This window comes from Podarcis vaucheri (genome assembly GCF_965113315.1).
Source record: "Podarcis vaucheri genome assembly, chromosome: 13".
Taxonomy (NCBI): domain Eukaryota; kingdom Metazoa; phylum Chordata; class Lepidosauria; order Squamata; family Lacertidae; genus Podarcis; species Podarcis vaucheri.
This window is the reverse complement of record NC_138751.1, coordinates 50020172-50041568: the sequence shown is the minus strand read 5'-3', so window position 1 is coordinate 50041568 and position 21397 is coordinate 50020172. Positions and strand designations below refer to the sequence as shown.

The 21397-nt window shown below is 44.3% G+C and overlaps 1 protein-coding gene across 1 annotated transcript in view; it reads right to left on the bottom strand.

Annotated features, from left to right (window-relative positions):
• Positions 1-21397, bottom strand: part of LOC309516255 (transmembrane protease serine 11E-like) — a 69978-nt gene that overhangs the window by 25121 nt on the left and 23460 nt on the right. The window contains exon 4 of the mRNA XM_082194981.1: positions 10544-10611. Coding sequence (XP_082051107.1) covers positions 10544-10611 — 68 coding nt within the window. The remainder of the gene's footprint in view (positions 1-10543; positions 10612-21397) is intronic.

Here is a 21397-nt window from a genome sequence, read left to right as displayed (position 1 = left end):
ATTGCACACAAGGCAATACACCTATTGATGTACAGTAAATTCCAGCCATAAATCATTTGCTTCAAGTCTTGAGACTGGAATGCTTTCTGAGGGGACGGCAACAATTTCTATAAAACAGTGGACAGTTATTTGCTATATTCATTTGACAGATGGAGAGCTAAACCATATGAAATTATTTCCTAAAGCAAATGTAAGAGTAAGGACTTATATTCCCTGAGAGATCATCTTACACTTAAGCCACCAAGCAATTTCTCCTTCCCATATATAAGCACATTGGGGCAGCATTTATGTATCACCATTAGAGCATTGAACTTTCTCAAATATGTATCAGCAAGTTGCCAGGGGAGGGAGTAGCTATCTCTGCATATCACTATCAGATTTGGTATAGCAGCCTTTTCAATGACTTTTATTTCTGTTCATGCCCATCATGGTTAAATGTTATAGAAAGAATAGCTGAACCCACAAATTGCTGCTGGGCAGTATCAATACACTTGTGAGGATAATGAGTAATCCCCAATGAAATTAATGAAGCTTGCATAGTACTCCGCTTAAAGACTGTCTCCTTGCGTCTCCTCCTCTGTTTTGGCTTATTCACCCCACCCAAAGGTGGTTGCAGCATGCAAATTTGTGAAACCACAAACTGTATTTGTGCCAGCACTGGATGATTCAGGTAGGAGGAGGAGAAAAGCAACTGCTTCTGTTTACACACCCTCACCGAGGCAATTTTCAATGAAGCAAAATGGAAAGAGGAAAACACACAGGAAACAACAAGCTTTTATTGGACCAAGGCAACCCTTCCCATCAAGAATACCGAGTGAGTATAACCTGAGAACGGGGGTGTTCAGAAACAAATCATTGCACCATTACGAATTGAGCTCAGCCCACCTTCCAAATTCCAGGTGAGCCTGTCATGGCACAGTATTGGCCTTCTCCCGTAATTTTTTCTTCTTCGCCATTCCCACACATCTCCAAAGTTATCAAGGGTAAGAAGGCAAACTAGCAGTTGAGAGAGCTTGCAAATGTTTCAGAGCTCAGAAACTCTCCCACAACTCATCACAAGTTTTTAAGTACAGTCATACCTCGGGTTACAGATGCTTCAGGTTGTGTGTTTTCGGCTTGCGCACCGCGCCAAACCCGGAAGTACCAGAACGGGTTACTTCTGGGTTTTGGCGCTCGCACATGCGCAGAACCACCAAATCACGCTTTGCGAATGCACAGAAGCATCAAATCGCGACCCGCGAGTGCACAGATGCAGGGCTGCAGGTTGCGAACGCTGCGGGTTGTGAATGTGCCTCTCGCACGGATCACGTTCACAACCCGAGAGTCCACTGTACAGGAAAAATGAGGCAGGACATAACCGGTAGACGAGAGGTCTGGCTCCCCAGCTTGAATCTTCTTGAGCTGTGTAGAAGTGGCAGAAAAAGCCTGACCTCTCCCCCCCAAAATGACCAGAAAGACCCACTCGATTCTGAATCCGAATGGGCAAGTTTCGTTCATCGATAACCATGAACACGGCTTCCCCCCTTATAGAATAAATATGTTTCTTATGAGAGCAAAGTTTGTGCTCGGGAATCAGCTTTAGCATCCTTAGAATAAAAAATGAGCTATCAGCATGAGACCTGTTGACAGTTCCCCGCACGTTGGCTGGATACCATATAATGAATTGCATGTGCGCATTGTTGGCATCCATCTGTCTCAAGAGACAATGGAGTGTGCCTCCAGGGGAGAAGTCATACCGCGGCATTAGCAGCACCAAAGTGACCTCCCCAGAGCACAGGCCTCGGCAATGTGTATGATGGTCATGGGCTGCCCAGTTGACAACCTTTCTGGTGTAGTCCAAAGGAAAGCAGAGCAAGATGTTTGGCACCAGCCTGGCTGCAGGAGTTGCCTGAAGGAGACATACAAGGTGCCCAACCGTCTTATGGACTCCACTCAAGATGTGTGTAGAGTTTACTCCTTAGCCTTTTCTTCTCCTGAAGTTTTCCCGCAAGGCAGCGGAGTTTTAGGATCAGTTTTCCTTCTCCTGGATGAGCTGCCTTCCTGGGTTGACAAGCCCCACCTCTCAAAATCATCTCAGAAAGAACTCTGGCATTTAAGCTTGAGACTCTTTAGGGTAGTGATAAAGAAGGGTATCAAATCCAGGAGGGCACATTCTTTCACCTTTGGTGGACATGCCCAAGGATTAAGGCCTTCTGGGAGATGATTTATAATGAAATGAAAAAGGTATTCAAATATACCTTCCAGAAGAAACCAGAGGCCTTTCTTCTGGGCATGGTCGGCCAATTGGTGCGAAGGGAAGATAGAACTTTTTTCATGTATGCCACAACAGCAGCAAGAATACTCATCGGAAAGTACTGGAAGACACAAGAACTATCCACTCAAGAAGAATGGCAGAAGAAAGTGATGGACTATATGGAATTGGCTGAGATGATGGGCAGAATTCGGGACCAAGGAGAAGAGTCGGTGGAAGAGGATTGGAAAAAATTTAAAGTATACCTTCAAAAATATTGTAAAATTAAGGATTGTTAGAAAGGTGTTGGAAAAAGAAAATTAGGTGTTTTGGTAGATATGAGATAAAGGATTAAGTAAAAATGAATTGATGAAAGTGATGTAAGAGAGGATGTTAAACTATATTACTTAAAATTAAATTATTTAAATGAGAATAAGGTTGGAAGGATTTGCTGAAAAAACGATCTGAATTAGAATACAAAATTGGGAGGTGTGAGGAGGTCAAGGAAATAAGTAAAGGAAGAAAGTTATGTAAAGGTTTAATCTGTTCTTTTTTTTATTTGATTTTCTCTTTTCTTAATTGAATGTATTTTTATACCCTCTTTTTTCCCCTTCTATTATTGTTGTACTCTTTTTTATATTTTGTATTGTTCTTTTTTCTTTTGGAAATTTTAAATTTTGAATAAATATTATATATATATATATAAAATCCAAACTCTTCTTCTATTTAGGGATATGGGTGGTGCTGTGGGTTAAACCACGGAGCCTAGGGCTTGCCAATCAGAAGGTCGGCGGTTCGAATCCCTGCGACGGGGTGAGCTCCCGTTGCTCGGCCCCTGCTCCTGCCAACCTAGCAGTTCGAAAGCACAAAGTGCAAGTAGATAAATAGATATCACTCCAGCGGGAAGGTAAATGGCATTTCCATGCACTGCTCTGGTTCGTAGTCATGCTGGCCACATGACCCGGAAGCAGTATGCCGGCTCCCTTGGCCAATAAAGCGAGATGAGCGCCGCAACCCCAGAGTCATCCGAGACTGGACCTAAAGGTCAGGGGTCCCTTTACTTTTACCTTTTACCAGCAGAATGCATCCCCATGGAGACAGTTCACATGTTCTGCTGGAAGTCATGGGAACCAACCCGTTGTAAAGCACAGTTCTGATTTTATGGAGCGTAAAATATGGCTCCAAATATGTACTCCCAAAGGCAGATTTCTGTACCATTGGCCATCATACTATTATATTAAATATTATGACTAAATCTACACACGAGTCATTATCTTATTGGCTGTTTAATGGGTATCATGCTGCACGTTCCCTCTCCTCACCCCAAACCCGTCCTTTCTTCCTGTGCTGCGCCAAACATACAAATTAAATTAGTCTGGAGACACACCTCTTCAAACACTGCAATACACTGTCTCACCCTTTAATAACTCACTCGAAATAATGTATCGTAAAGATGGATGCAATCACCCTTTCTTGGCAATATAATGTTACCAACCGTTTACTCACATGATACAGTTAATCACCAAACTAACATTCCATTTCTGCTCTATATGCCACTGCAGAAAAGCGACTTGTAGTGGGTAAAAACAATTCAAGAGAGAGGGGGAAAGGAAATATCAGCTGTGCGGAAAGAAGGCTGTATTTTTTCTTCCTGTAATGTTTTGAGTCTAGCTCCTTCTCAGGGATAAGATTCAGCAAATCTGTCATCCACTCAAAGATGTTGGCCGCATTGAATAAGTTAAAAAAGAAATACAGTGGTACCTCGGGTTAAGTACTTAATTTGTTCCGGAGGTCCGTACTTAACCTGAAACTGTTCTTAATCTGAAGCACCACTTTAGCTAATGGGGCCTCCTGCTGCCGCCGCACCGCCGGAGCACGATTTCTGTTCTCATCCTGAAGCAAAGTTCTTAACCTGAAGCACTATTTCTGGGTTAGCGGAGTCTGTAACCCGAAGTGTATGTAACCTGAGGTACCACTGTACTTAAAGAAATGTTGACTGAAAATTGCCTAAAAGCATACCAACAGTACAGGCTTAAACCGTTTTAATGGTCATTCCCTGGGAACATTAAGAAACTACCGTATTTTTTGCTCTATAAGACTCACATTTTCCCTCCTAAAAAGTAAGGGGAAATGTGTGTGTGTCTTATGGAGTGAATGCAGGCTGCGCAGCTATCCCAGAAGCCAGAACTGCAAGAGGGATTGCTGCTTTCACTGTGCAGCGATCCCTCTTGCTGTTCTGGCTTCTGAGATTCGGAATATTTTCCCCCTTGTTTTCCTCCTCAAAAAACTAGGTGCGTCTTGTGGTCTGGTGTGTCTTATAGAGCGAAAAATACGGTAATCCAGTGAGGGGTTAAGAATCTCTAAGAGAACTGTTAGCACTTTCACCAAACTACAGTTCCTAGAATTCTTTGGGAGAAAATGCAACGTTTAAACTGTTAAGAGACACACATGTGCTTGGAATATTATGTCTAGTTCTTATTGCTTCACCTCAAAAAGGATACCGTCGAGCTGGAAAATGTGCAAGAAAGGGCAGACAAAATGATACAGTAGGAAAGCTTGCAACATTTGAGGGTTTTTAGCTTAGGAAAAGCGGTAAGGTATATAAGACAGAGGTATATAAAATTATGCCTCGTATTTGAGGGGGCGTGTGCGTTTGTGTGTGTGGAGAGAGGAGTTTTCCTCCCTCTCTCATAATAAGAGCCCCAAGTCATCCAATGACGTTGAATGTTGGAAGATTCAGTCAAGAGAAAGTACTTCGCATAGCACATAAATGATGGCGTTTGCTACAAAAATGTAGTGTTGATCTCAGAAAGGGTTTTAAAGATTCATGGAGGCTATCAATGGCTACACACCACATAGTTAAACTATGGAACTTGTTCCCCTGGGAGACAGTGGTGGCCACCAACTTAGATGGCTTTAAAATTGGACAAACTCACGGAGAAGAAGACTATCAATGGCTCTGCTCTGCTTCCACAGCAATGCTCCTGAATATGACTTTCTGGAGACCACAGGAAGGGAGAGCGCTTTTGAGCCCTGGCCCTGCTTTCTGGTGTCCCATAACCAGTCCTTTTTTTCTGGGGGGACGCATACCCCTAAACATTTTGTGAATCTTTGTACTTTTGACCATTTACTGTACAGTGGATGCTCGGGTTGTGAATGTGATCCGTGTGGGAGGCGCGTTCACAACCCGCAGCATTCGCAACCCACAGTGCTGCATCTGCACATGCACGGGCTGCGATGTGGCACTTCTGCGCATGCACAAAGCATGATTTAGCGCTTCTGTGCATGCGCGACCGCTGAAACCTGGAAGTAACCCATTCTGGTACTTCAGGGTTTGGCGCGTCCGTAACCTGAAGAAACGCAACCTGAAGTATCTGTAACCCGAGGTATGACTGTATTTATTTTTTCCTATTTGAATTATAAAATGGTGATTTTCTTGAGTCAAAATTAAAGTACCCCTAAACATTTTTTTTAGGGGGGAAAAGCACTGGCCATAACCATCTCACTGGTCACTGTGAGACTTGATGAACCACTCAGTGTGATGACACCAGGACACAAGGTGTGTTGTGCTAAATGTTATTAAGGACTCTGTATGCAGGTGTTAGTGTTGTTTATAAATTCTAGTTCTGTCCCAATCCAACCATTATTGAGTTGAGTCACCATACAGCGATCTTCCTAGACAAATGTTGTAAAATGATCTTGTGAAAGTTCCTCCGAGAAGATAACACTGCGAGTTTCTGCATCCTGAAGAACTGGTTTTTTAGTATGATTTCAGGATGCCGTGCTTGGGTATTTTGTCCTGGGGAAACTCTTTCACATAGCAGTGATCCTGAGGGTAAAATTAACTGCAGTTCTTTCACCTTAATAATAGCTATATGAAATGATGCGAAGAAACCACTCACACACCATCAGAAATCTGCACCAATGATACATTTGATGCGCTCAAGCCACAAGAAGGTATCCTTTGCATCTCAGAGAGAAGAGCAGCTGGATTTTAGGCAAACAGCTGGGAAGAACAGGGTCAACAACCTCTTGAAGATACCTTCTAAATTGCATTCAATTTCTTGCAAATTCAAAAAGGAGCAAGGTTTAGAGTAAAGCTGCTCCTTTTCCTTTTCTTCCTGATCTTTCAAACAGACAGAGCCAGTGTGCACAAGCAAAAGTTGTAACATTTTGCTTCCAAAGTGTGTGTTTTAGGCTGCAAATGTAGGGACACTAGGAGTGATCAGCGAGCAGGCAAGCAAAACCTAAAAGTTCTCTTTCTCTTTCTCTTTCTCTTTCTCTTTCTCTTTCCCTTTCCCTTTCCCTTTCCCTTTCCCTTTCTCTTTCTCTTTCCCTTTCTCTTTCTCTCCACCCCTCCTTTCCTTCACCTGAACTTTGCAAGCATTGTTGTTGTTTAGTCGTTTAGTCGTGTCCGACTCTTCGTGACCCCATGGACCAGAGCACGCCAGGCACTCCTGTCTTCCACTGCCTCCCGCAGTTTGGTCAAACTCATGCTGGTAGCTTCGAGAACACTGTCCCACCATCTCATCCTCTGTCGTCCCCTTCTTCTTGTGCCCTCCATCTTTCCCAACATCAGGGTCTTTTCCAGGGAGTCTTCTCTTCTCATGAGGTGGCCAAAGTATTGGAGCCTCAGCTTCACGATCTGTCCTTCCAGTGAGCACCCAGGGCTGATTTCCTTAAGAATGGAAAGGTTTGATCTTCTTGCCATCCATGGGACTCTCAAGAGTCTCCTCCAGCACCATAATTCAAAAGCATCAATTCTTCGGCGATCAGCCTTCTTTATGGGCCAGTTCTCACTTCCATACATCACTACTGGGAAAACCATAGCTTGAACTATACGGACCTTTATCGGCAAGGTGATGTCTCTGCTTTTTAAGATGCTGTCTAGGTTTGTCACTGCTTTTCTCCCAAGAAGCAGGTGTTTAATTTAATTTCATGGCTGCTGTCACCATCTGCAGTGATCATGGAGCCCAAGAAAGTAAAATTTCTCACTGCCTCCATTTCTTCCCCTTCTATTTGCCAGGAGGTGATGGGACCAGTGGCCAAGATCTTCATTTTTTTGATGTTGAGCTTCAGACCATATAGAAATATTGAAATATTGCAAGCATTAGCCGATGGAAAGTGCTTCGTCATTCCTTCCTTTTCTTCAGATCAGGGGTGAGGAACCTTTTATGGCTGGCGGACCATCTCCCCACCCCAGGTGGAGGGCCAAACGTGACAGGTGGGTGCACCCACCCACCTATCAAATCCCTTGATGTCCTGGTGGCATCAAGTGATGCTGCACTTTGACGCTCCAGCAGTTGGGACTTCAAAGTGTAGTGCTTGGCTGTTTGAATGCCTTTTTCCAAACAGACCTGTGCTGTTCTTTAAGCCTCCAGCTGGTGAGCAAAGAGTGCAGTTCTGCTGACCGCTTTGCACAGGTGAAGAAGATTCCACCAATTTTGAACCCTCCCTCCCGCGCATCAACTGATGTCCCCCTGATGGACAGGTGGGCGTGGTTTGAGGAAAATGGCCTCATGGGTCAGTTCGGACCCCCTGGCAGGCAAGGATTGGGTGGAAACCAGAAATTGCCCATCCCTGCTTTAGGTCAATGGCCAGTGCTGCTAGAATGGTACTGTCATCAAGTGAAAGAGAAAGCTAAAATAATCCCCACTATTCATTTGTCAGTCTACAGATGACCTCACATAGCTGCACGCTGCAGACTCAAGCAACAGCTGGTAAATCTAGACTTGTACAATTAAAGTGGATTAAAGTGCTCTGTCGCCCTAAGGTGTTGCAATGACACCTTTTAAAAACATCCTTTAAAAAAAGACTTTGGGCTGTTATGGAAGTAGCAGGGAAATTCACCCAAGAGTGCTGAATGATTAGCAGGAAATTTATAAACGCCCCACAAGCAAATCAGTCTGAGTACAGGGTGAACGTTCGTTGTTGCAGAGTCACAGAAGGTGGAATTGATTTCAAAGGGAAGCCCTATTTAAAAAAACCCTAATTGAGGAACAGTGTCATAAACTCACAGGAAGACAAATAAATGGGGGGGGCCCAAGCACAGCCTGCTGAAGAAGTACAGCCAGACACCCTCCCCTTCTCAAAGCTGGCAACCAGAGTTAAGTTGATCCTGTGCAGTCCATGGGGAGGGAGCGTTCAGCCATTGCTTTCTTCACCTGCCACAGTCAAAGCCCTCAATGTCCACAGCTGACTGTGTTAATGCAAATGAAATCTACGCATTTCCATCCAGGACTGTGTCGCCTGCGGGTGACACAGAAATGACCTGTCAAATATAGCTATTAAGGGCTTATGGAAAGTGCTCTGCCACTAGGCTGCTGCTTTGGAAAGAAGGAACGAGGAAAGCTACACAGTTGTGCCTTCCTGGTATATGTTCAGTGGATTGGGGGTGCGGGGAGGGTCATGGGGAATTATGCTGCCAGTGTAAGGAGCTCGGGAGCTCTGAGAATAAAATGATTTTAATCAAAGAGCTGCCAATTAAAATACAGTGCCCAGATTCATGATCTGGAATGCAATGCACATTTAACTACATTCTCTACAGTCATACCTCATGTTACATTTGCTTCATGTTACGTTCTTTCAGGTTACGTCCCGCCGTGACCCAGAAGTACCGGAAAGGGTTACTTCCGGGTTTCACCGCTCGCGCATGCGCAGCAGCGCTAAATCGCTCTGCGAGCATGCGCACAAGCACCAAATCACGGCGCACACCTGTGCAGATACGGCGCTTCAGGTTGCGCTCTTTTCATGTTGCGAACGGGCCTCCGGAACGGATCCCGCTCACAACCAGAGGTACCACTGTATTCCTGAAGAATATGCCAGCAAACAATATGGGCTGCTTTGCATATTACACAGAGGAAAAGCTGTGTTACCACAGAGAGCCTATCTTAGAAGCTTGGGCTAGTTTTAGTTTTCTGGCCACCAAGTCTATGTAGCACATATTTGCTACCTTCAGATAGGACAATACAATACAATACAAATACCTTTACTGGCATTACAAGTTAAGACATTTCAAATCCCTGGGATAAATTTTAAAGGGACAGGAGTGAGGCTGTCGGGTCACAAGGACATGGTTACACCGAACAAATATCTAAAAGCTTTTGAACACACTTTGAACTACTGTCAAAAGAACTGCCCACTGCCCAACTGGCAGCTTTGGGGAAATGTGGAAATACTCCAGACTTAGAAATTAAAAATGTTCATCTGTGTTACAGCACAAACTGGAAAAACTAGGTACCTCTCAGGAATAATATGTCAAGAGGAGAGGTTGCAATGATTAGGTTCATATGGGCTGAACAGGGAGGAGGCATAGGGTAAATTCCCCAGATGAAATATCACCTATGTTATCAACCTGCTAGGTGGCTTCAGTGTCAAACTAGGTGTGACGGTGAAGCTCTGTGTTATCGCACTCACCGGCATTACATGTGGTTTGTGGATTTAGCTGTTCTGCCTTGTTTTACTGATGACCCCCAAAGACTTGTGAAGCGGTCTTTTACAAATTATTGCAGAAAGGAGCGTAAGCTTTCCAGTCTGGTACACTAAGGCAAGTTAAGTCATTTCATTTCCAAGGCAAATAATTTCCAAAGATACCTAAAGCTGACAATTGTTACAGTGCAGTCCTCCTAAGGCTCTGGTGGTGTGGGATCATGCAGAAAGATACCATTCAAGGTGGATCCAGACGAGCAGTTTATAACCTTTCTACCACACATCTGTACTCATGCAAGTGGCAAGATGATTCAGAGAGCCAATACAGATGAAAAGGACACTGGGATGAGCTACCTTGGCCCAACATACTGTGGTCACCTGTACCATTCTGCTAAGAGGTGTAGAGAACTGTATCAGGAGCAGCTTGGTGGAATCCAGGCAACCAACTTAGAAGAAGAAGAGGAAGAGTTTGGATTTGATATCCTGCTTTATCAGTACCTGAAGGAGTCTCAAAGCGGCTAACATTCTCCTTTCCCTTCCTCCCCCACAACAAACACTCTGTGAGGTGAGTGGGGCTGAGAGACTTCAGAGAAGTTTGACTAGCCCAAGGTCACCCAGCAGCTGCATGTGGAGGAGCAGGGAAGCGAACCCGGTTCACCAGATTACGAGTCCACCGCTCTTAACCACTACACCACACTGGCTCTTAATGTTTAGTTAGTTAGTTACACACACACACACACACTGGCAAATCCACCTACTGTCTGAGTCACAGGAGAATCACAGAATTGTAGAGTTGGAAGAGACCCTGAGGATCGAACATTCCATTCCCCTGCAATGTAGAGGAGGGAAGATTTTGCCATGTCTTTGGACCGTGGTTTTACATACCTCACTTTGACAAGCCGTGAGCCTCTATATTTAGGCCTTAAAATGGAATTGTGAAATGTCTCGTACATCTGTTGGGAGAAAGCAAAAGTGTTCTTTTAGCAAAGAGAACTTAGGGTCGTCCGAGGAACACCTGCTCATACTAGATCTGCAGAGCCACATTGCAGAGATATCCTCCGCATAGCTGCCAACTTACAGATTTGAAAATAAGGGACCAGCAGCCTCGAAAATAAGGGACCAGCAGCCAAAATAAGGAATTTTCCAAGCACAGGTATGTTCAACTTCTGAGCCCCTCTGAGCCAAAGGCAGAAAGCCCAGCCAGCAGCCAAACGAAGCCTCAAGCGGTGGTTCCCACAGCGCAGCAACCCAGCAAAGGGGATGCAGCAAGGGAAACCACCGTCACCTCTCCGCTGGGAAGCGCTGAGCAAAGCGAGTCCCCAGGCAACGCGGCCGATTTGATCAGCACAAGGCATTCAAGCTTCACCCCCAGTCATTCTTAGACTCCTTATTCGGTGAGCAACGCAGCCAAGCAACACAGTTGGAGCCTCCCTTCTCCCTGGCCGGCAGGGAGGGAGGGAGAGGAGCTGCTTCCTTTGAAATTTAAGGGACATCATCAATAAGGGACAGCAGCGGGACACAGCGCTGGGATAAGGGACTTTCCCACCAAATAAGGGACGGTTGACAGCTATGATCCTCCGTAATGCAGAAAGAACCATTTTCGTTCAGCTGAATCATACCTGCCCCTGGCTCCTTTTCCGCTGCAGTAACACAAGGCAAGAGCTTGCGTCACAAACAGCTGCCTTGCTTGTCTTCATTTGTTTCTCAGAACCCCAAGCACTATTAAGAAGTCATTTTAGGAAGGCTACATTTCTCACGTGATTTAAGTATTGAAACTGTGCAACCCTATGCATGCCTACTCAGAAGTCGTGAATTGGACGGAGCTTTCTCCCATTGCGAGCGTGTAGCCTTACAAGTGGGCTGAGCATTCCTGAATTGGATGGGTTGAAAAGGAGTGAAAGCATGGATTGTCCACTGCTTCCAGAGTTTTGCCCGGCTGGGAGGTAGGGGAATAAAACTTATTTCTCTCCCCACCCCACCCCCCAAGCCGATTTCCATTTTGTAAAATCAATTTGGGTGGCGTGTAGTTGATGCGAGTATAGCTGATGAGCCTGATCCTGGAGAATTACAGAAAAATGAAGGGGTTTTAGGTTGTCTCTGCTCCATCCCCAGAACACCCCGTTTCAGGGCTGACTGGTTGCTGTCGACAAAAAAACTATTAATGCTAAATTGGTTCCCATAGAACTTTTCACAGGTATAGCAAGGGCCTCTCTATTGCAGCAAGAATACTCATCGCAAAGTATTGGAAGACACAAGATCTACCCACTCTGGAAGAATGGCAGATGAAGGTGATTGACTACATGGGACTGGCTGAAATGACTGGCAGAATCCGTGACCAGGGGAAAGAGATGGCGGATGAAGACTGGAAGAAATTTAAAATTTATCTTAAGAAACATTGCAAAATTAATGAATGCTAAAATGTGGAGGTTTTAGAAAAAAGGGGATTATAGCTGTAAAAGAAAAGTAAAAGTAAAAGAAAAGTAAAAGTAAAAGAAAAGAATAAGGGGAAAATTTGATAAAACCAAGGGGCAGGATTTGCTGAAACAATTTGGAAATTGGGATGCAGAAAGGGGAGGTATGGGGAAGTCGGTGAAGTAAGGTTAAAGAAAAAAGGATTCGAAATTATACATGTTTGTTTATGTGTTTGTTTGTTTGTATTGTGTAATGTTTGTGTTTATAAAAATTGTGAAAAACTAATAAAATTTTTTATTAAAAAACCCAAAAAAACTATTAATGCTAAATTGGTGCCCACAGAACTTTTCACAGGTGTAGCAAGGGCCTCTCTGGCACATGCACTCCATGCTGACGAAGATCTTCTCTTCCTGCAGAAAGGCATCTCCACCCCATCCTAGCCCTTTCCAGCCAGCAAATGTGAGGGTTAAGATTGCTCTGTAAATCACCCACTAGCCTCAAAGCCATGGGTAGGCAAACTAAGGCCCGGGGGCCGGATCTGGCCCAATCACCTTCTAAATCTGGCCCACGGACGGTCCGGGAATCAGCGTGTTTTTACTTGAGTAGAATGTGTGCTTTTATTTAAAGTGCATCTCTGGGTTATTTGTGGGGCATAGGAATTCGTTCTTTTTCTTCTTCAAAATATAGTCCGCCCCCCCCCCCCACAAGGTCTGAGGGACAGTGGACTGGCCCCCTGCTGAATAAGTTTGCTGACCCCTGCACAAAGCTATCCATCTCAGACAGCGTTTGAGCCCAGTTCTCCAGAACTGAAATTCTCTTTGCTAGACTGGAATGTCTTCTTGCATAATCTGTGTCCAAAAAGTCTTTTGCAAATGTTCTACCACTTCCTGAGAATGCATTTTCATTCATAGCATCTTGCCATTTGTTTTCTAACCAGAAACAACAAATAAGAAGAAGCCTGCCTATATTTTAGACATGTCCAGTTTTATTGGTCTTTTAACTTGCCTTGCGACTTCTGTATAAAGTGATTGAACAAATGCAAATAACAACAACCAATTCATATTATCTATAAATTTAGTAGACTTGAATTACAAAACTTTTCAAACACTTTATAACTGAAAGGTAGCCTTAAGTCCCATATGAAAATGAAAATATTTCCTGCGCAGTTTTATTACTTTTCAATGACTTGTTATATTTATCCTTCTTTATAGGAGTTCAAGGTGGTGTGCATGTAGGCTTATTCTGTTTTGTTGTACAAAGTTTGTGTTTCTGGTATTAATTATCATGAGATGGTTAATATCATGGGAAGACTTAAGAACACAATCCTACGTGTGTTCACTTGGAAGCAAGTTCTACCATAAGTTCAGTGGAACTTATGTTCTAGAGAGAGTACAACCTTAATGTTAAATCTGCTTTTTTCAATGACTGCCAAGTCTTTTGACCATGGGCGTAGCCAGGATCTATCTTGAGGGTGGTGGTGCAGAACCTCAGTTAGTTAACTATCTTTATTGATTTACTTGCTGGGGGGCAGCTGCGCCCCTGCTTTTGACAAAGATTCAGTTTCCTCCTCCCACTGCAAATTCCCAGGATGTCCTGGTCTGCAGAAAGGAGATAATAGCGCTTCCCTACTTAACAGTGTGCTGCAAGACTCCTAACAGTGAGGCAATGCAGTTTCTGGTACAGAAATGTTATTGCTGTTACTATGGTTTAATGCACACCTGAGCAACGGCTCAAGGCTTTGGAATGTTAGATGGAGACACGACTTGCTTGGTAGCTGAGATGCTGAGATAAATTGCTGGTGACTAATCCCAGGTGTCTTCTCAATGTATTCTTATCACATACCACAGCAGTTCACCATCTCGGTTTCATCTCAGATTGCACAGCATCCCTATCAACATAGGGATCATCCACACTCATTTTCCTCCACACTTTCTAGGCACAGCTTTGCACTTTTCCAGTCTTCACCCGAGTACTATTTTATTTTATTTTATTTGCCCCTCCACTTTCCCTGTGAAAACCCCACTAGCATAGCTAGGGGGCAGGGCGGCTGACCACACCGGGCAACACTTTTTTTGGAGGGCGGAACCACACAGCTCTACCCCTGGGTCAAGCCTGGCCTGGAGAGGAGAGTCAATTCTCTGCCCCTCTCCTCGGCCGGGCAACACCGCACAAGGATGCTGCTGAGGTAGCTTTCTCGCGCCCATCCGCAGTTCCACTCTCCATTCTTTAACGCTTTCTGCAATCAGCAGAAATCCCAAATTGCTGTTTGTTCTGATTCAGCATCAAAGAGTGGATTTTCCTGGGGAAAGTGAAGGAAGTGGGAAAAGTGCTCAGACTTTTCTAGACTTGGGCCTAGAAAGCACTGTGTGTGGATGAGCCCATAGATGAACCAGGATGCCACCTATATATATGTCCTGTCACATAATCACATGCAAAGCCAATTTTTTCCCTTTCTGAGCCACTTCGCTGCTTTCCAGACAGGGCTGCATCCCCCCCTTTTTTATATTTCCCTAATAATTGTGACATTTGTTTTTCTTTAGGGCTCAGCACCATTCTACCCTGACACAATTGCAGGACCATCTCTCTAGAAGTCAATAGGGAGAATATTGGAAATATTATTATTATTATTATTATTATTATTATTATTATTATTTATACCCCGCCCATCTTGCAAGAGGTGGGGAAAACTACTCAGGTAGCCTCTTCAGAAGGATACTATGACCGATGGCATCAAAAGGTACCAAGAAGTTGAAAATAATAAATAAGGGTTCACCCGTTCTGTCTTCCTATCGACAGATCCAATGTCACAGAATGATCAAGGCAATGTCAGGTCCCAAACTGATCTTGAAATCATACTGAAATGGATCCTAGACTTGGCCAGACATCACCTCTTTATTAGAGTAATAAGCCGCAGTGGACAAGGACGCTCAAGCATATTGATGGTCGGCTGAATGTAACCGAAGATCTTGTCCACACCCTCAGAATACCTTTAAAATATCCATAAAAACTGGACCTGATAGGCACCTGAGCACCTCCACTGATTAAACGGCAGAGAGTCCAGATCATGTCAATTGGGAGCAAATTTACCAAACATTCCACAGCATCTCTCCCCAGGCCAAATTGCACGAGGCCATGGACTGTTGTCAGGACAGCTGACAATGAGAAGACGCAATGGTGAAAATAAATCCTTCTTTGATACCAGCATTTCCACTGAGTAGGCTCCATAATGAGCTCACCTCTTAACGCACTTAATTGAACTCGTCACCAGTCTTCATCTCCTTTCTAACCATTGCACTGCAGCATATCCATCACTTGGGTCATCTTCATATCCACAGAGCAATCCATCACTTGGGTCATCTCCATATCCACAGAGCAACTAGGGATTTGACAGGAGCACCACAGCAGGAAGTTCACCAGAGGACTCATTACACTCCAAGGGCGGACCATTTTAATAGTTCCCCCACCCGTGCAGGGAAGTAGAGCTGTGGAAAGTCTAAAGTTAAACAGGAAGTTTTCTGGCCATGGCAAGAGAAGTCCAAATCAAGAGTCTGTCCTGCGTGCCCTGGGTTAATGACATGTTGGGTCAGCCCCATGGAAGCCATGAAATCCTAAGCCTCGGGATTTATGTCCAGAGTCCCACAGGACAATCATTCTGGGAGTTTTCAGCACCAAATCCACGACCACTTCTGACAGTTCAAGCAGGAAGACAGATGAGCAGGAGAGGGGGCAGAATCCTCAATCTGCCCTGAATACCAAAGTTATCCATGCCTTTTCCTCCTTGCACATACCCCGGGTGAATGAAGAAAGAAACCATTATTGCAGTATTGGTATAAAAGGGTAAAGGGACCCCTGACCATTAGGTCCAGTTGTGGTCCACTCTGGGGTTGCAGTGCTCATCTCACTTTATTGGCCGAGGGAGCCGGCGTCCAGCTTCCGGGTCATGTGGCCAGCATGACTAAGCCGCTTCTGGTGAACCAGAGTAGCGCACGGAAACACCGTTTACCTTCCCATCAGAGCAGTACCTATTTATCTACTTGCATGTTGACATGCTTTCGAACTGCTAGGTTGGCAGGAGCCAGGACCAAACAAGGGGAGCTCACCCCGTCATGGGGATTCGAACCGCCGACCTTCTGATCAGCAAGTCCTAGGCTCTGTGGTTTAACCCACAGCGCCACCCGCATCCCGGTATTGGTATATTCCCCCACAATCCCCTGTTTCCAGCCTCACCCACCTCTGTTTTCAAATGCACACACTGTGAGGCAATGCACAATCAGTCTTCAATGAGCTTCTATTTTCAGAATGAAAACAGTGTCTCAAGAAGCACTTTGGGGGACAAAAATTATTTTTGGTTTCTGTCAGTCCCTGTTGATTCTAAAATAAACTATCACGCACATGCAGCCTTTCTCTGTTTTTGTTCTCTGCCTTTAGAATTCAAGCTCACCAGATCAAAACCTCAGGCTATCATTTACCTGACGTCCTGAGCACACCCAACCAAGGAGGACAAACAACCAGGAGTTCACCCCTTTATTGACAAAAGCAGGCACTCACAGCAGCTCCTGGGGTGCACTGAATAAAAACACACACGCTTCTAGACACTACTTTGCTGGCATTCACTTTCCCAGGCTTGTGCCCCAGCTGAACCGCTGAAGCAACAGGGGGACCACACATTTGTTGTTGTTGTTTACTTGTTTAGTTGTGTCTGACTCTTTGTGACCCCCTGGACCAGAGCACGCCAGGCACTCCTGTCTTCCACTGCCTCCCGCAGTTTCGTCAAACTCATGCTGGTAGCTTTGAGAACACTCTCCCACCATCTCGCTCTCCGGCGTCCCCTTCTCCTTGTGCCCTCCATCTTTCCCAACATCAGGGTCTTTTCCAAGGAGTCTTCTCTTCTCATGAGGTGACCAAAGTATTGGAGCCTTAGCTTCAGGATCTGTCCTTCCAGTGAGCATTCAGGGCTGATTTCCTTCAGAATGGATAGGTTTGATCTCCTTGCAGTCCATGGGACTCTCAAGAGTCTCCTCCAGCACCAGAATTCAAAAGCATCAATTCTTCGGCCATCAGCCTTCATTATGGTCCAGCTCTCACTTTCATACATCACTACTGGGAAAACCATACCTTTTACTATACGGACCTTTGTTGGCAAGGTGATGTCTCTGCTTTTTAAGATGCTGTCTAGGTTTGTCATTGCTTTTCTCCCAAGGAGCAGGCGTCTTTTAATTTCGTGACTGCTGTCACCATCTGCAGTGATCATGGAGCCCAGGAAAGTAAAATCTCTCACTGCCTCCATTTCCTCCCCTTTTATTTGCCAGGAGGTGATGGGACCAGTGTCCATGATCTTAGTTTTTTTGATGTTGAGCTTCAGACCATATTTTGCGCTCTCCTCTTTCACCCTCATTAACAGGTTCTTTAATCCCCCCCCCAAAAAAAACACAACAGGGACCACACATACCCCAGACTTAATCTGACGGAGTTTTTGCGAAAGTGATTTCTCCTAAACCAAAGTTGCCACTGTGCTTGCGTCTTTGAGCCTCTCCTGATTCTATGAGACAGTGCGGCAGGGGATGGCAGGAATTCAACCAGCTGGTCCTCCACCTGAAGAACCTCTTCCTCTGCTTCTGTTATGTCCACCATCTCTGACTGCTCAGACTCCTCCCCTTCCTCCAGCCCTAGCTGCTGCCTCGCTGGTGGCACAAAACCCCATAAATCACTGGCCCATTCTCCGGGGTCAACCCGTGGCCTCCTCTGCCACACACTCCTCAGAGTCCTGTCAGTCCCTGACACCTGATTTACATGCTTTGCTCTTTTCTGCTTATTACCTTGTCCTGCTCAATCTTGTCAACACCTTCAGTTCCAAAGACCTCTGTTGATCTGCAACATCTCATAGCTTCCAAATTCCACTTTAACTTTTGCAATATCTCAGATGAATTATTATTCACCTTTGCCCACCTTTTCTTACACAACACGTAGGGTTCTGAACTAAGTCAGCCTTGTCAACAACAGGACCATCACCCTTTGGTCAGATTTTTTCAGCAAGTCTTTCTAAAGAACATAACAACTTCCATACATGACCACTGACATGATATTTGTTTGCTCATTTCATTTTTACCCTGCCCTTTCTCTGAGCAGCTCAAGGTGGGATTCTCCCCATTTAGTCTTCACCACAAACCTGTGTGAGGTATGTCAGACCAGGAGAGAGTGACTGTCAGGGACTGGGCAGAGGAGGAATGGTGGAGACCGCCTCCCTATCCTGACCCCTCCAGGGAGGAGGAGGAGGAAGCCAGTATAGATTTACAACAGTGGTTTGAGGGAGGTCACAATTCAGAGGCAGATGATGGGAATTTGTCGACCCCTGAGCTAAAGACACAGAAGTCAGGAATGGAGCGAACTGGGTTGGTGTATGCAGGGAGGGGAGCGGTAAAGCAGCGTACACAAACACAAGCCCTGCACACTATTTGCTCTCGCATGTTCAGGGAGAGCAAGAGAGCATCACAGTCACCTGATCAGTTATTGTGGGCGTTTGAGGAAATTCAGAATGGCACATGATACAAAAAGAGAACCTTATCCCCTGTCATTCCTGGGGTTCCAAGTAGTTAACAATTTAGTGACCATTCATTCATTCATTTCAAAAAATTTATAAACCACTTGATTGTAAAAAATAATAATCAAAGTGGTTTACAAAATGTAAAACAGCAAAATCAAGAAGAATTTACAACCCTGCTTCAAAAGACACAAAAGTTAAAATACAGAAACAGATTAAAATAACCTCCTTTACACATTAAAAGACCAACCAAGAGGCTCTTTTAAGAATTTGTGTAAAAAGTAAAGGGACCCCTGACCATTAGGTCCAGTCGTGACCGACTCTGGGGTTGCAGTGCTCATCTCACTTTATTGGCCAAGGGAGCCGGCATACAGCTTCCGGGTCATGTGGCCAGCATGACTAAGCCGTTTCTGGCGAACCAGAGCAGCGCATGGAAACACCGTTTACCTTCCTGCTGGAGCGGTACCTATTTATCTACTTGCATTTTGATGTGCTTTCGAACTGCTAGGTGGGCAGGAGCTGGGACCGAGCAATGGGAGCTCACCCCATCGCAGGGATTCAAACTGCTGACCTTCTGATCGGCAAGTCCTAGGCTCTGTGTTGTGTTAAAAAAATCATCAGTCATGTTGCCCATCACCACCGCTGCTTGCCCAAGACTTCCCCAAGTCTGCAGAGTGCATTCTTTTGATCATTTTCAGAAAGTACACTTGCTGCACCAAAACTAGTTTCCTGTTCACATTCTCTGACACACGCAATTACTTTATCTGTCTCTTTCATGTCTTTCTTCTTTCCATTCAAGATGAAGAAGACTTTTCATGCCCTCGTAATTTTAATTGTCTTTGTTTGTTCTTCTTCTAATCTTAACATATCCTTTTCAAAGCAGCGCAACAAGAACTGCAGCTTTATTTGAGGTGTGGCGAATACAATTAACTTACACAGACTTTTTTGCCAGTACTGTCACTCTTGTATGTCAATTAAGTTTGCTACACGGCAATGCAAGTATTTTTGTTCTATTAAAAGTATTTCCTAGTCAAATAAAAATCCCAAAGTGGTGCCTTGTTTTTCAGTAGGTGATTAGTGTTTTCTCAGGGGAACCATCTACTGCATCTACTGCAACTCAATTTTTTTTCCTGTGTGGCAACAGCAAACGCAAAATACAACCCTATTTAGGTATGTGAGGAAAACCCTCTCCCTCACCAGCCATGATGCTTCAGGTCTGCTACTGACTTCCTATATAGCCATGGTAGTGGTTTAAAGTGCAATAGGGGTAAGAATAGGGAGTTGAATCACACTCCCACCAACCTGTAACTTCCCAACAACCTTTTTTTTAGTTCATTCATTCATTCATTCATTCTCTCTCTCTCTCTCCCCACACACCCGCTCCTGATGGGACTCAATGACCTGCAATAATTCTTGCCAAGAGAACAACCGAGTTTTAAAACAGTTAATTTGGGGCAGAAAACCAGAGATGGAGGTGAGTCCTCCTTCTCAGCTGTGCAAACTGGCCTTGAAGCTCCTCCACCCTCAACTTTATAGGGAATTGACAGCAGGCCCATAACCGGAGCTATGAGGAAGGGGCCATTGTAAGTCAATACGGAACTACAAAAACCTAGTGTAATGCAACAAGTGTCTGATATCATGAGTACAATTGGTGCTATTCATTTATTAATTTAAATTTAATTGGATTTTAAGTGCTGGTTACCCAAGTGCTCATCTAGGTCACAGGCTTAATTGGCTTCTGATGGGTCCCATTCCAAATAGATAGGTTGTATCTGTACAGTGTGGCATTATCTGACTGAACGAAGTCTAACTTCACAAACACAACACCACAACCTCATTAGCGGTAGTAATAATGTTTCTTCCAAATAACTGGGGAATGTTAATAACGTAGATGGGGAAATGAGTCATTCTGAATTCCTTCTCAAAAGTAGCATCTGAGAAGACTACTGTAATGGGATGGTAGAGATAACATCATCCAGTTGTTCCTTATTCATTAAAATGCAGTTCTGTTCTCCTTGGGAACTGGATCACAGAGTTTCCTAGTGATTTTTAAAAAAAAATTAATTAAAAAAGTTAATAGACGTACTGTGCTCTTTTGAAGTGACAAGTCAAAGAGTTTAAACATAAAGCAGTTTAAATATGAAAGCTTGCTTTTGAGGTTTGTGAAGCTAAGAGATATATAAATCTGTCTTGGCATAGTATCAGCAAACCAGGGAGAAAATATTTTCTTATAACCTTACTATGAGCTCTCTGTTGCTTCAATGGTTATGTCTATCTTTTGATATCATAAGGTGGTGCATAGGTTAGGATTCAAAACTGTGTTGGGAAAACTGGAGGAGAAGGAAGAGATAGCCTTTAATATTAACCTATGATTGAATTACTAAAATGAGGTTTGTCAGAGCTCCACCTGTTTGTAAGTTCAGGGTCAGAGCAGGGAGGTGTCTCCCCAAGCTGGATGAATGAGCAGTAAAGTACTTTGAGGATTCACACACACACACACACACACACACACACAATCAGGAGGCATATAAATTTGATGAAATAACTAAACAATAAAAAAACCGGCAAATGCAATTCAATGTAAGCAAGTGCAAAACATTCTAATTTCACATATCTTCTCATGGGGTCTGAACAGGGGCTGGCTGACCAGGAAGAAGACCTTGGGATCAGAGGGATAGCTTGATAACTTGATAGCCACCCAAAACTGTCAGATGGGCAGGGTACAAATAATAACTGATGGTGAAGATGTTGACCCAATGTGCTTTAGCTGTGAAATATGTGAATGCTGT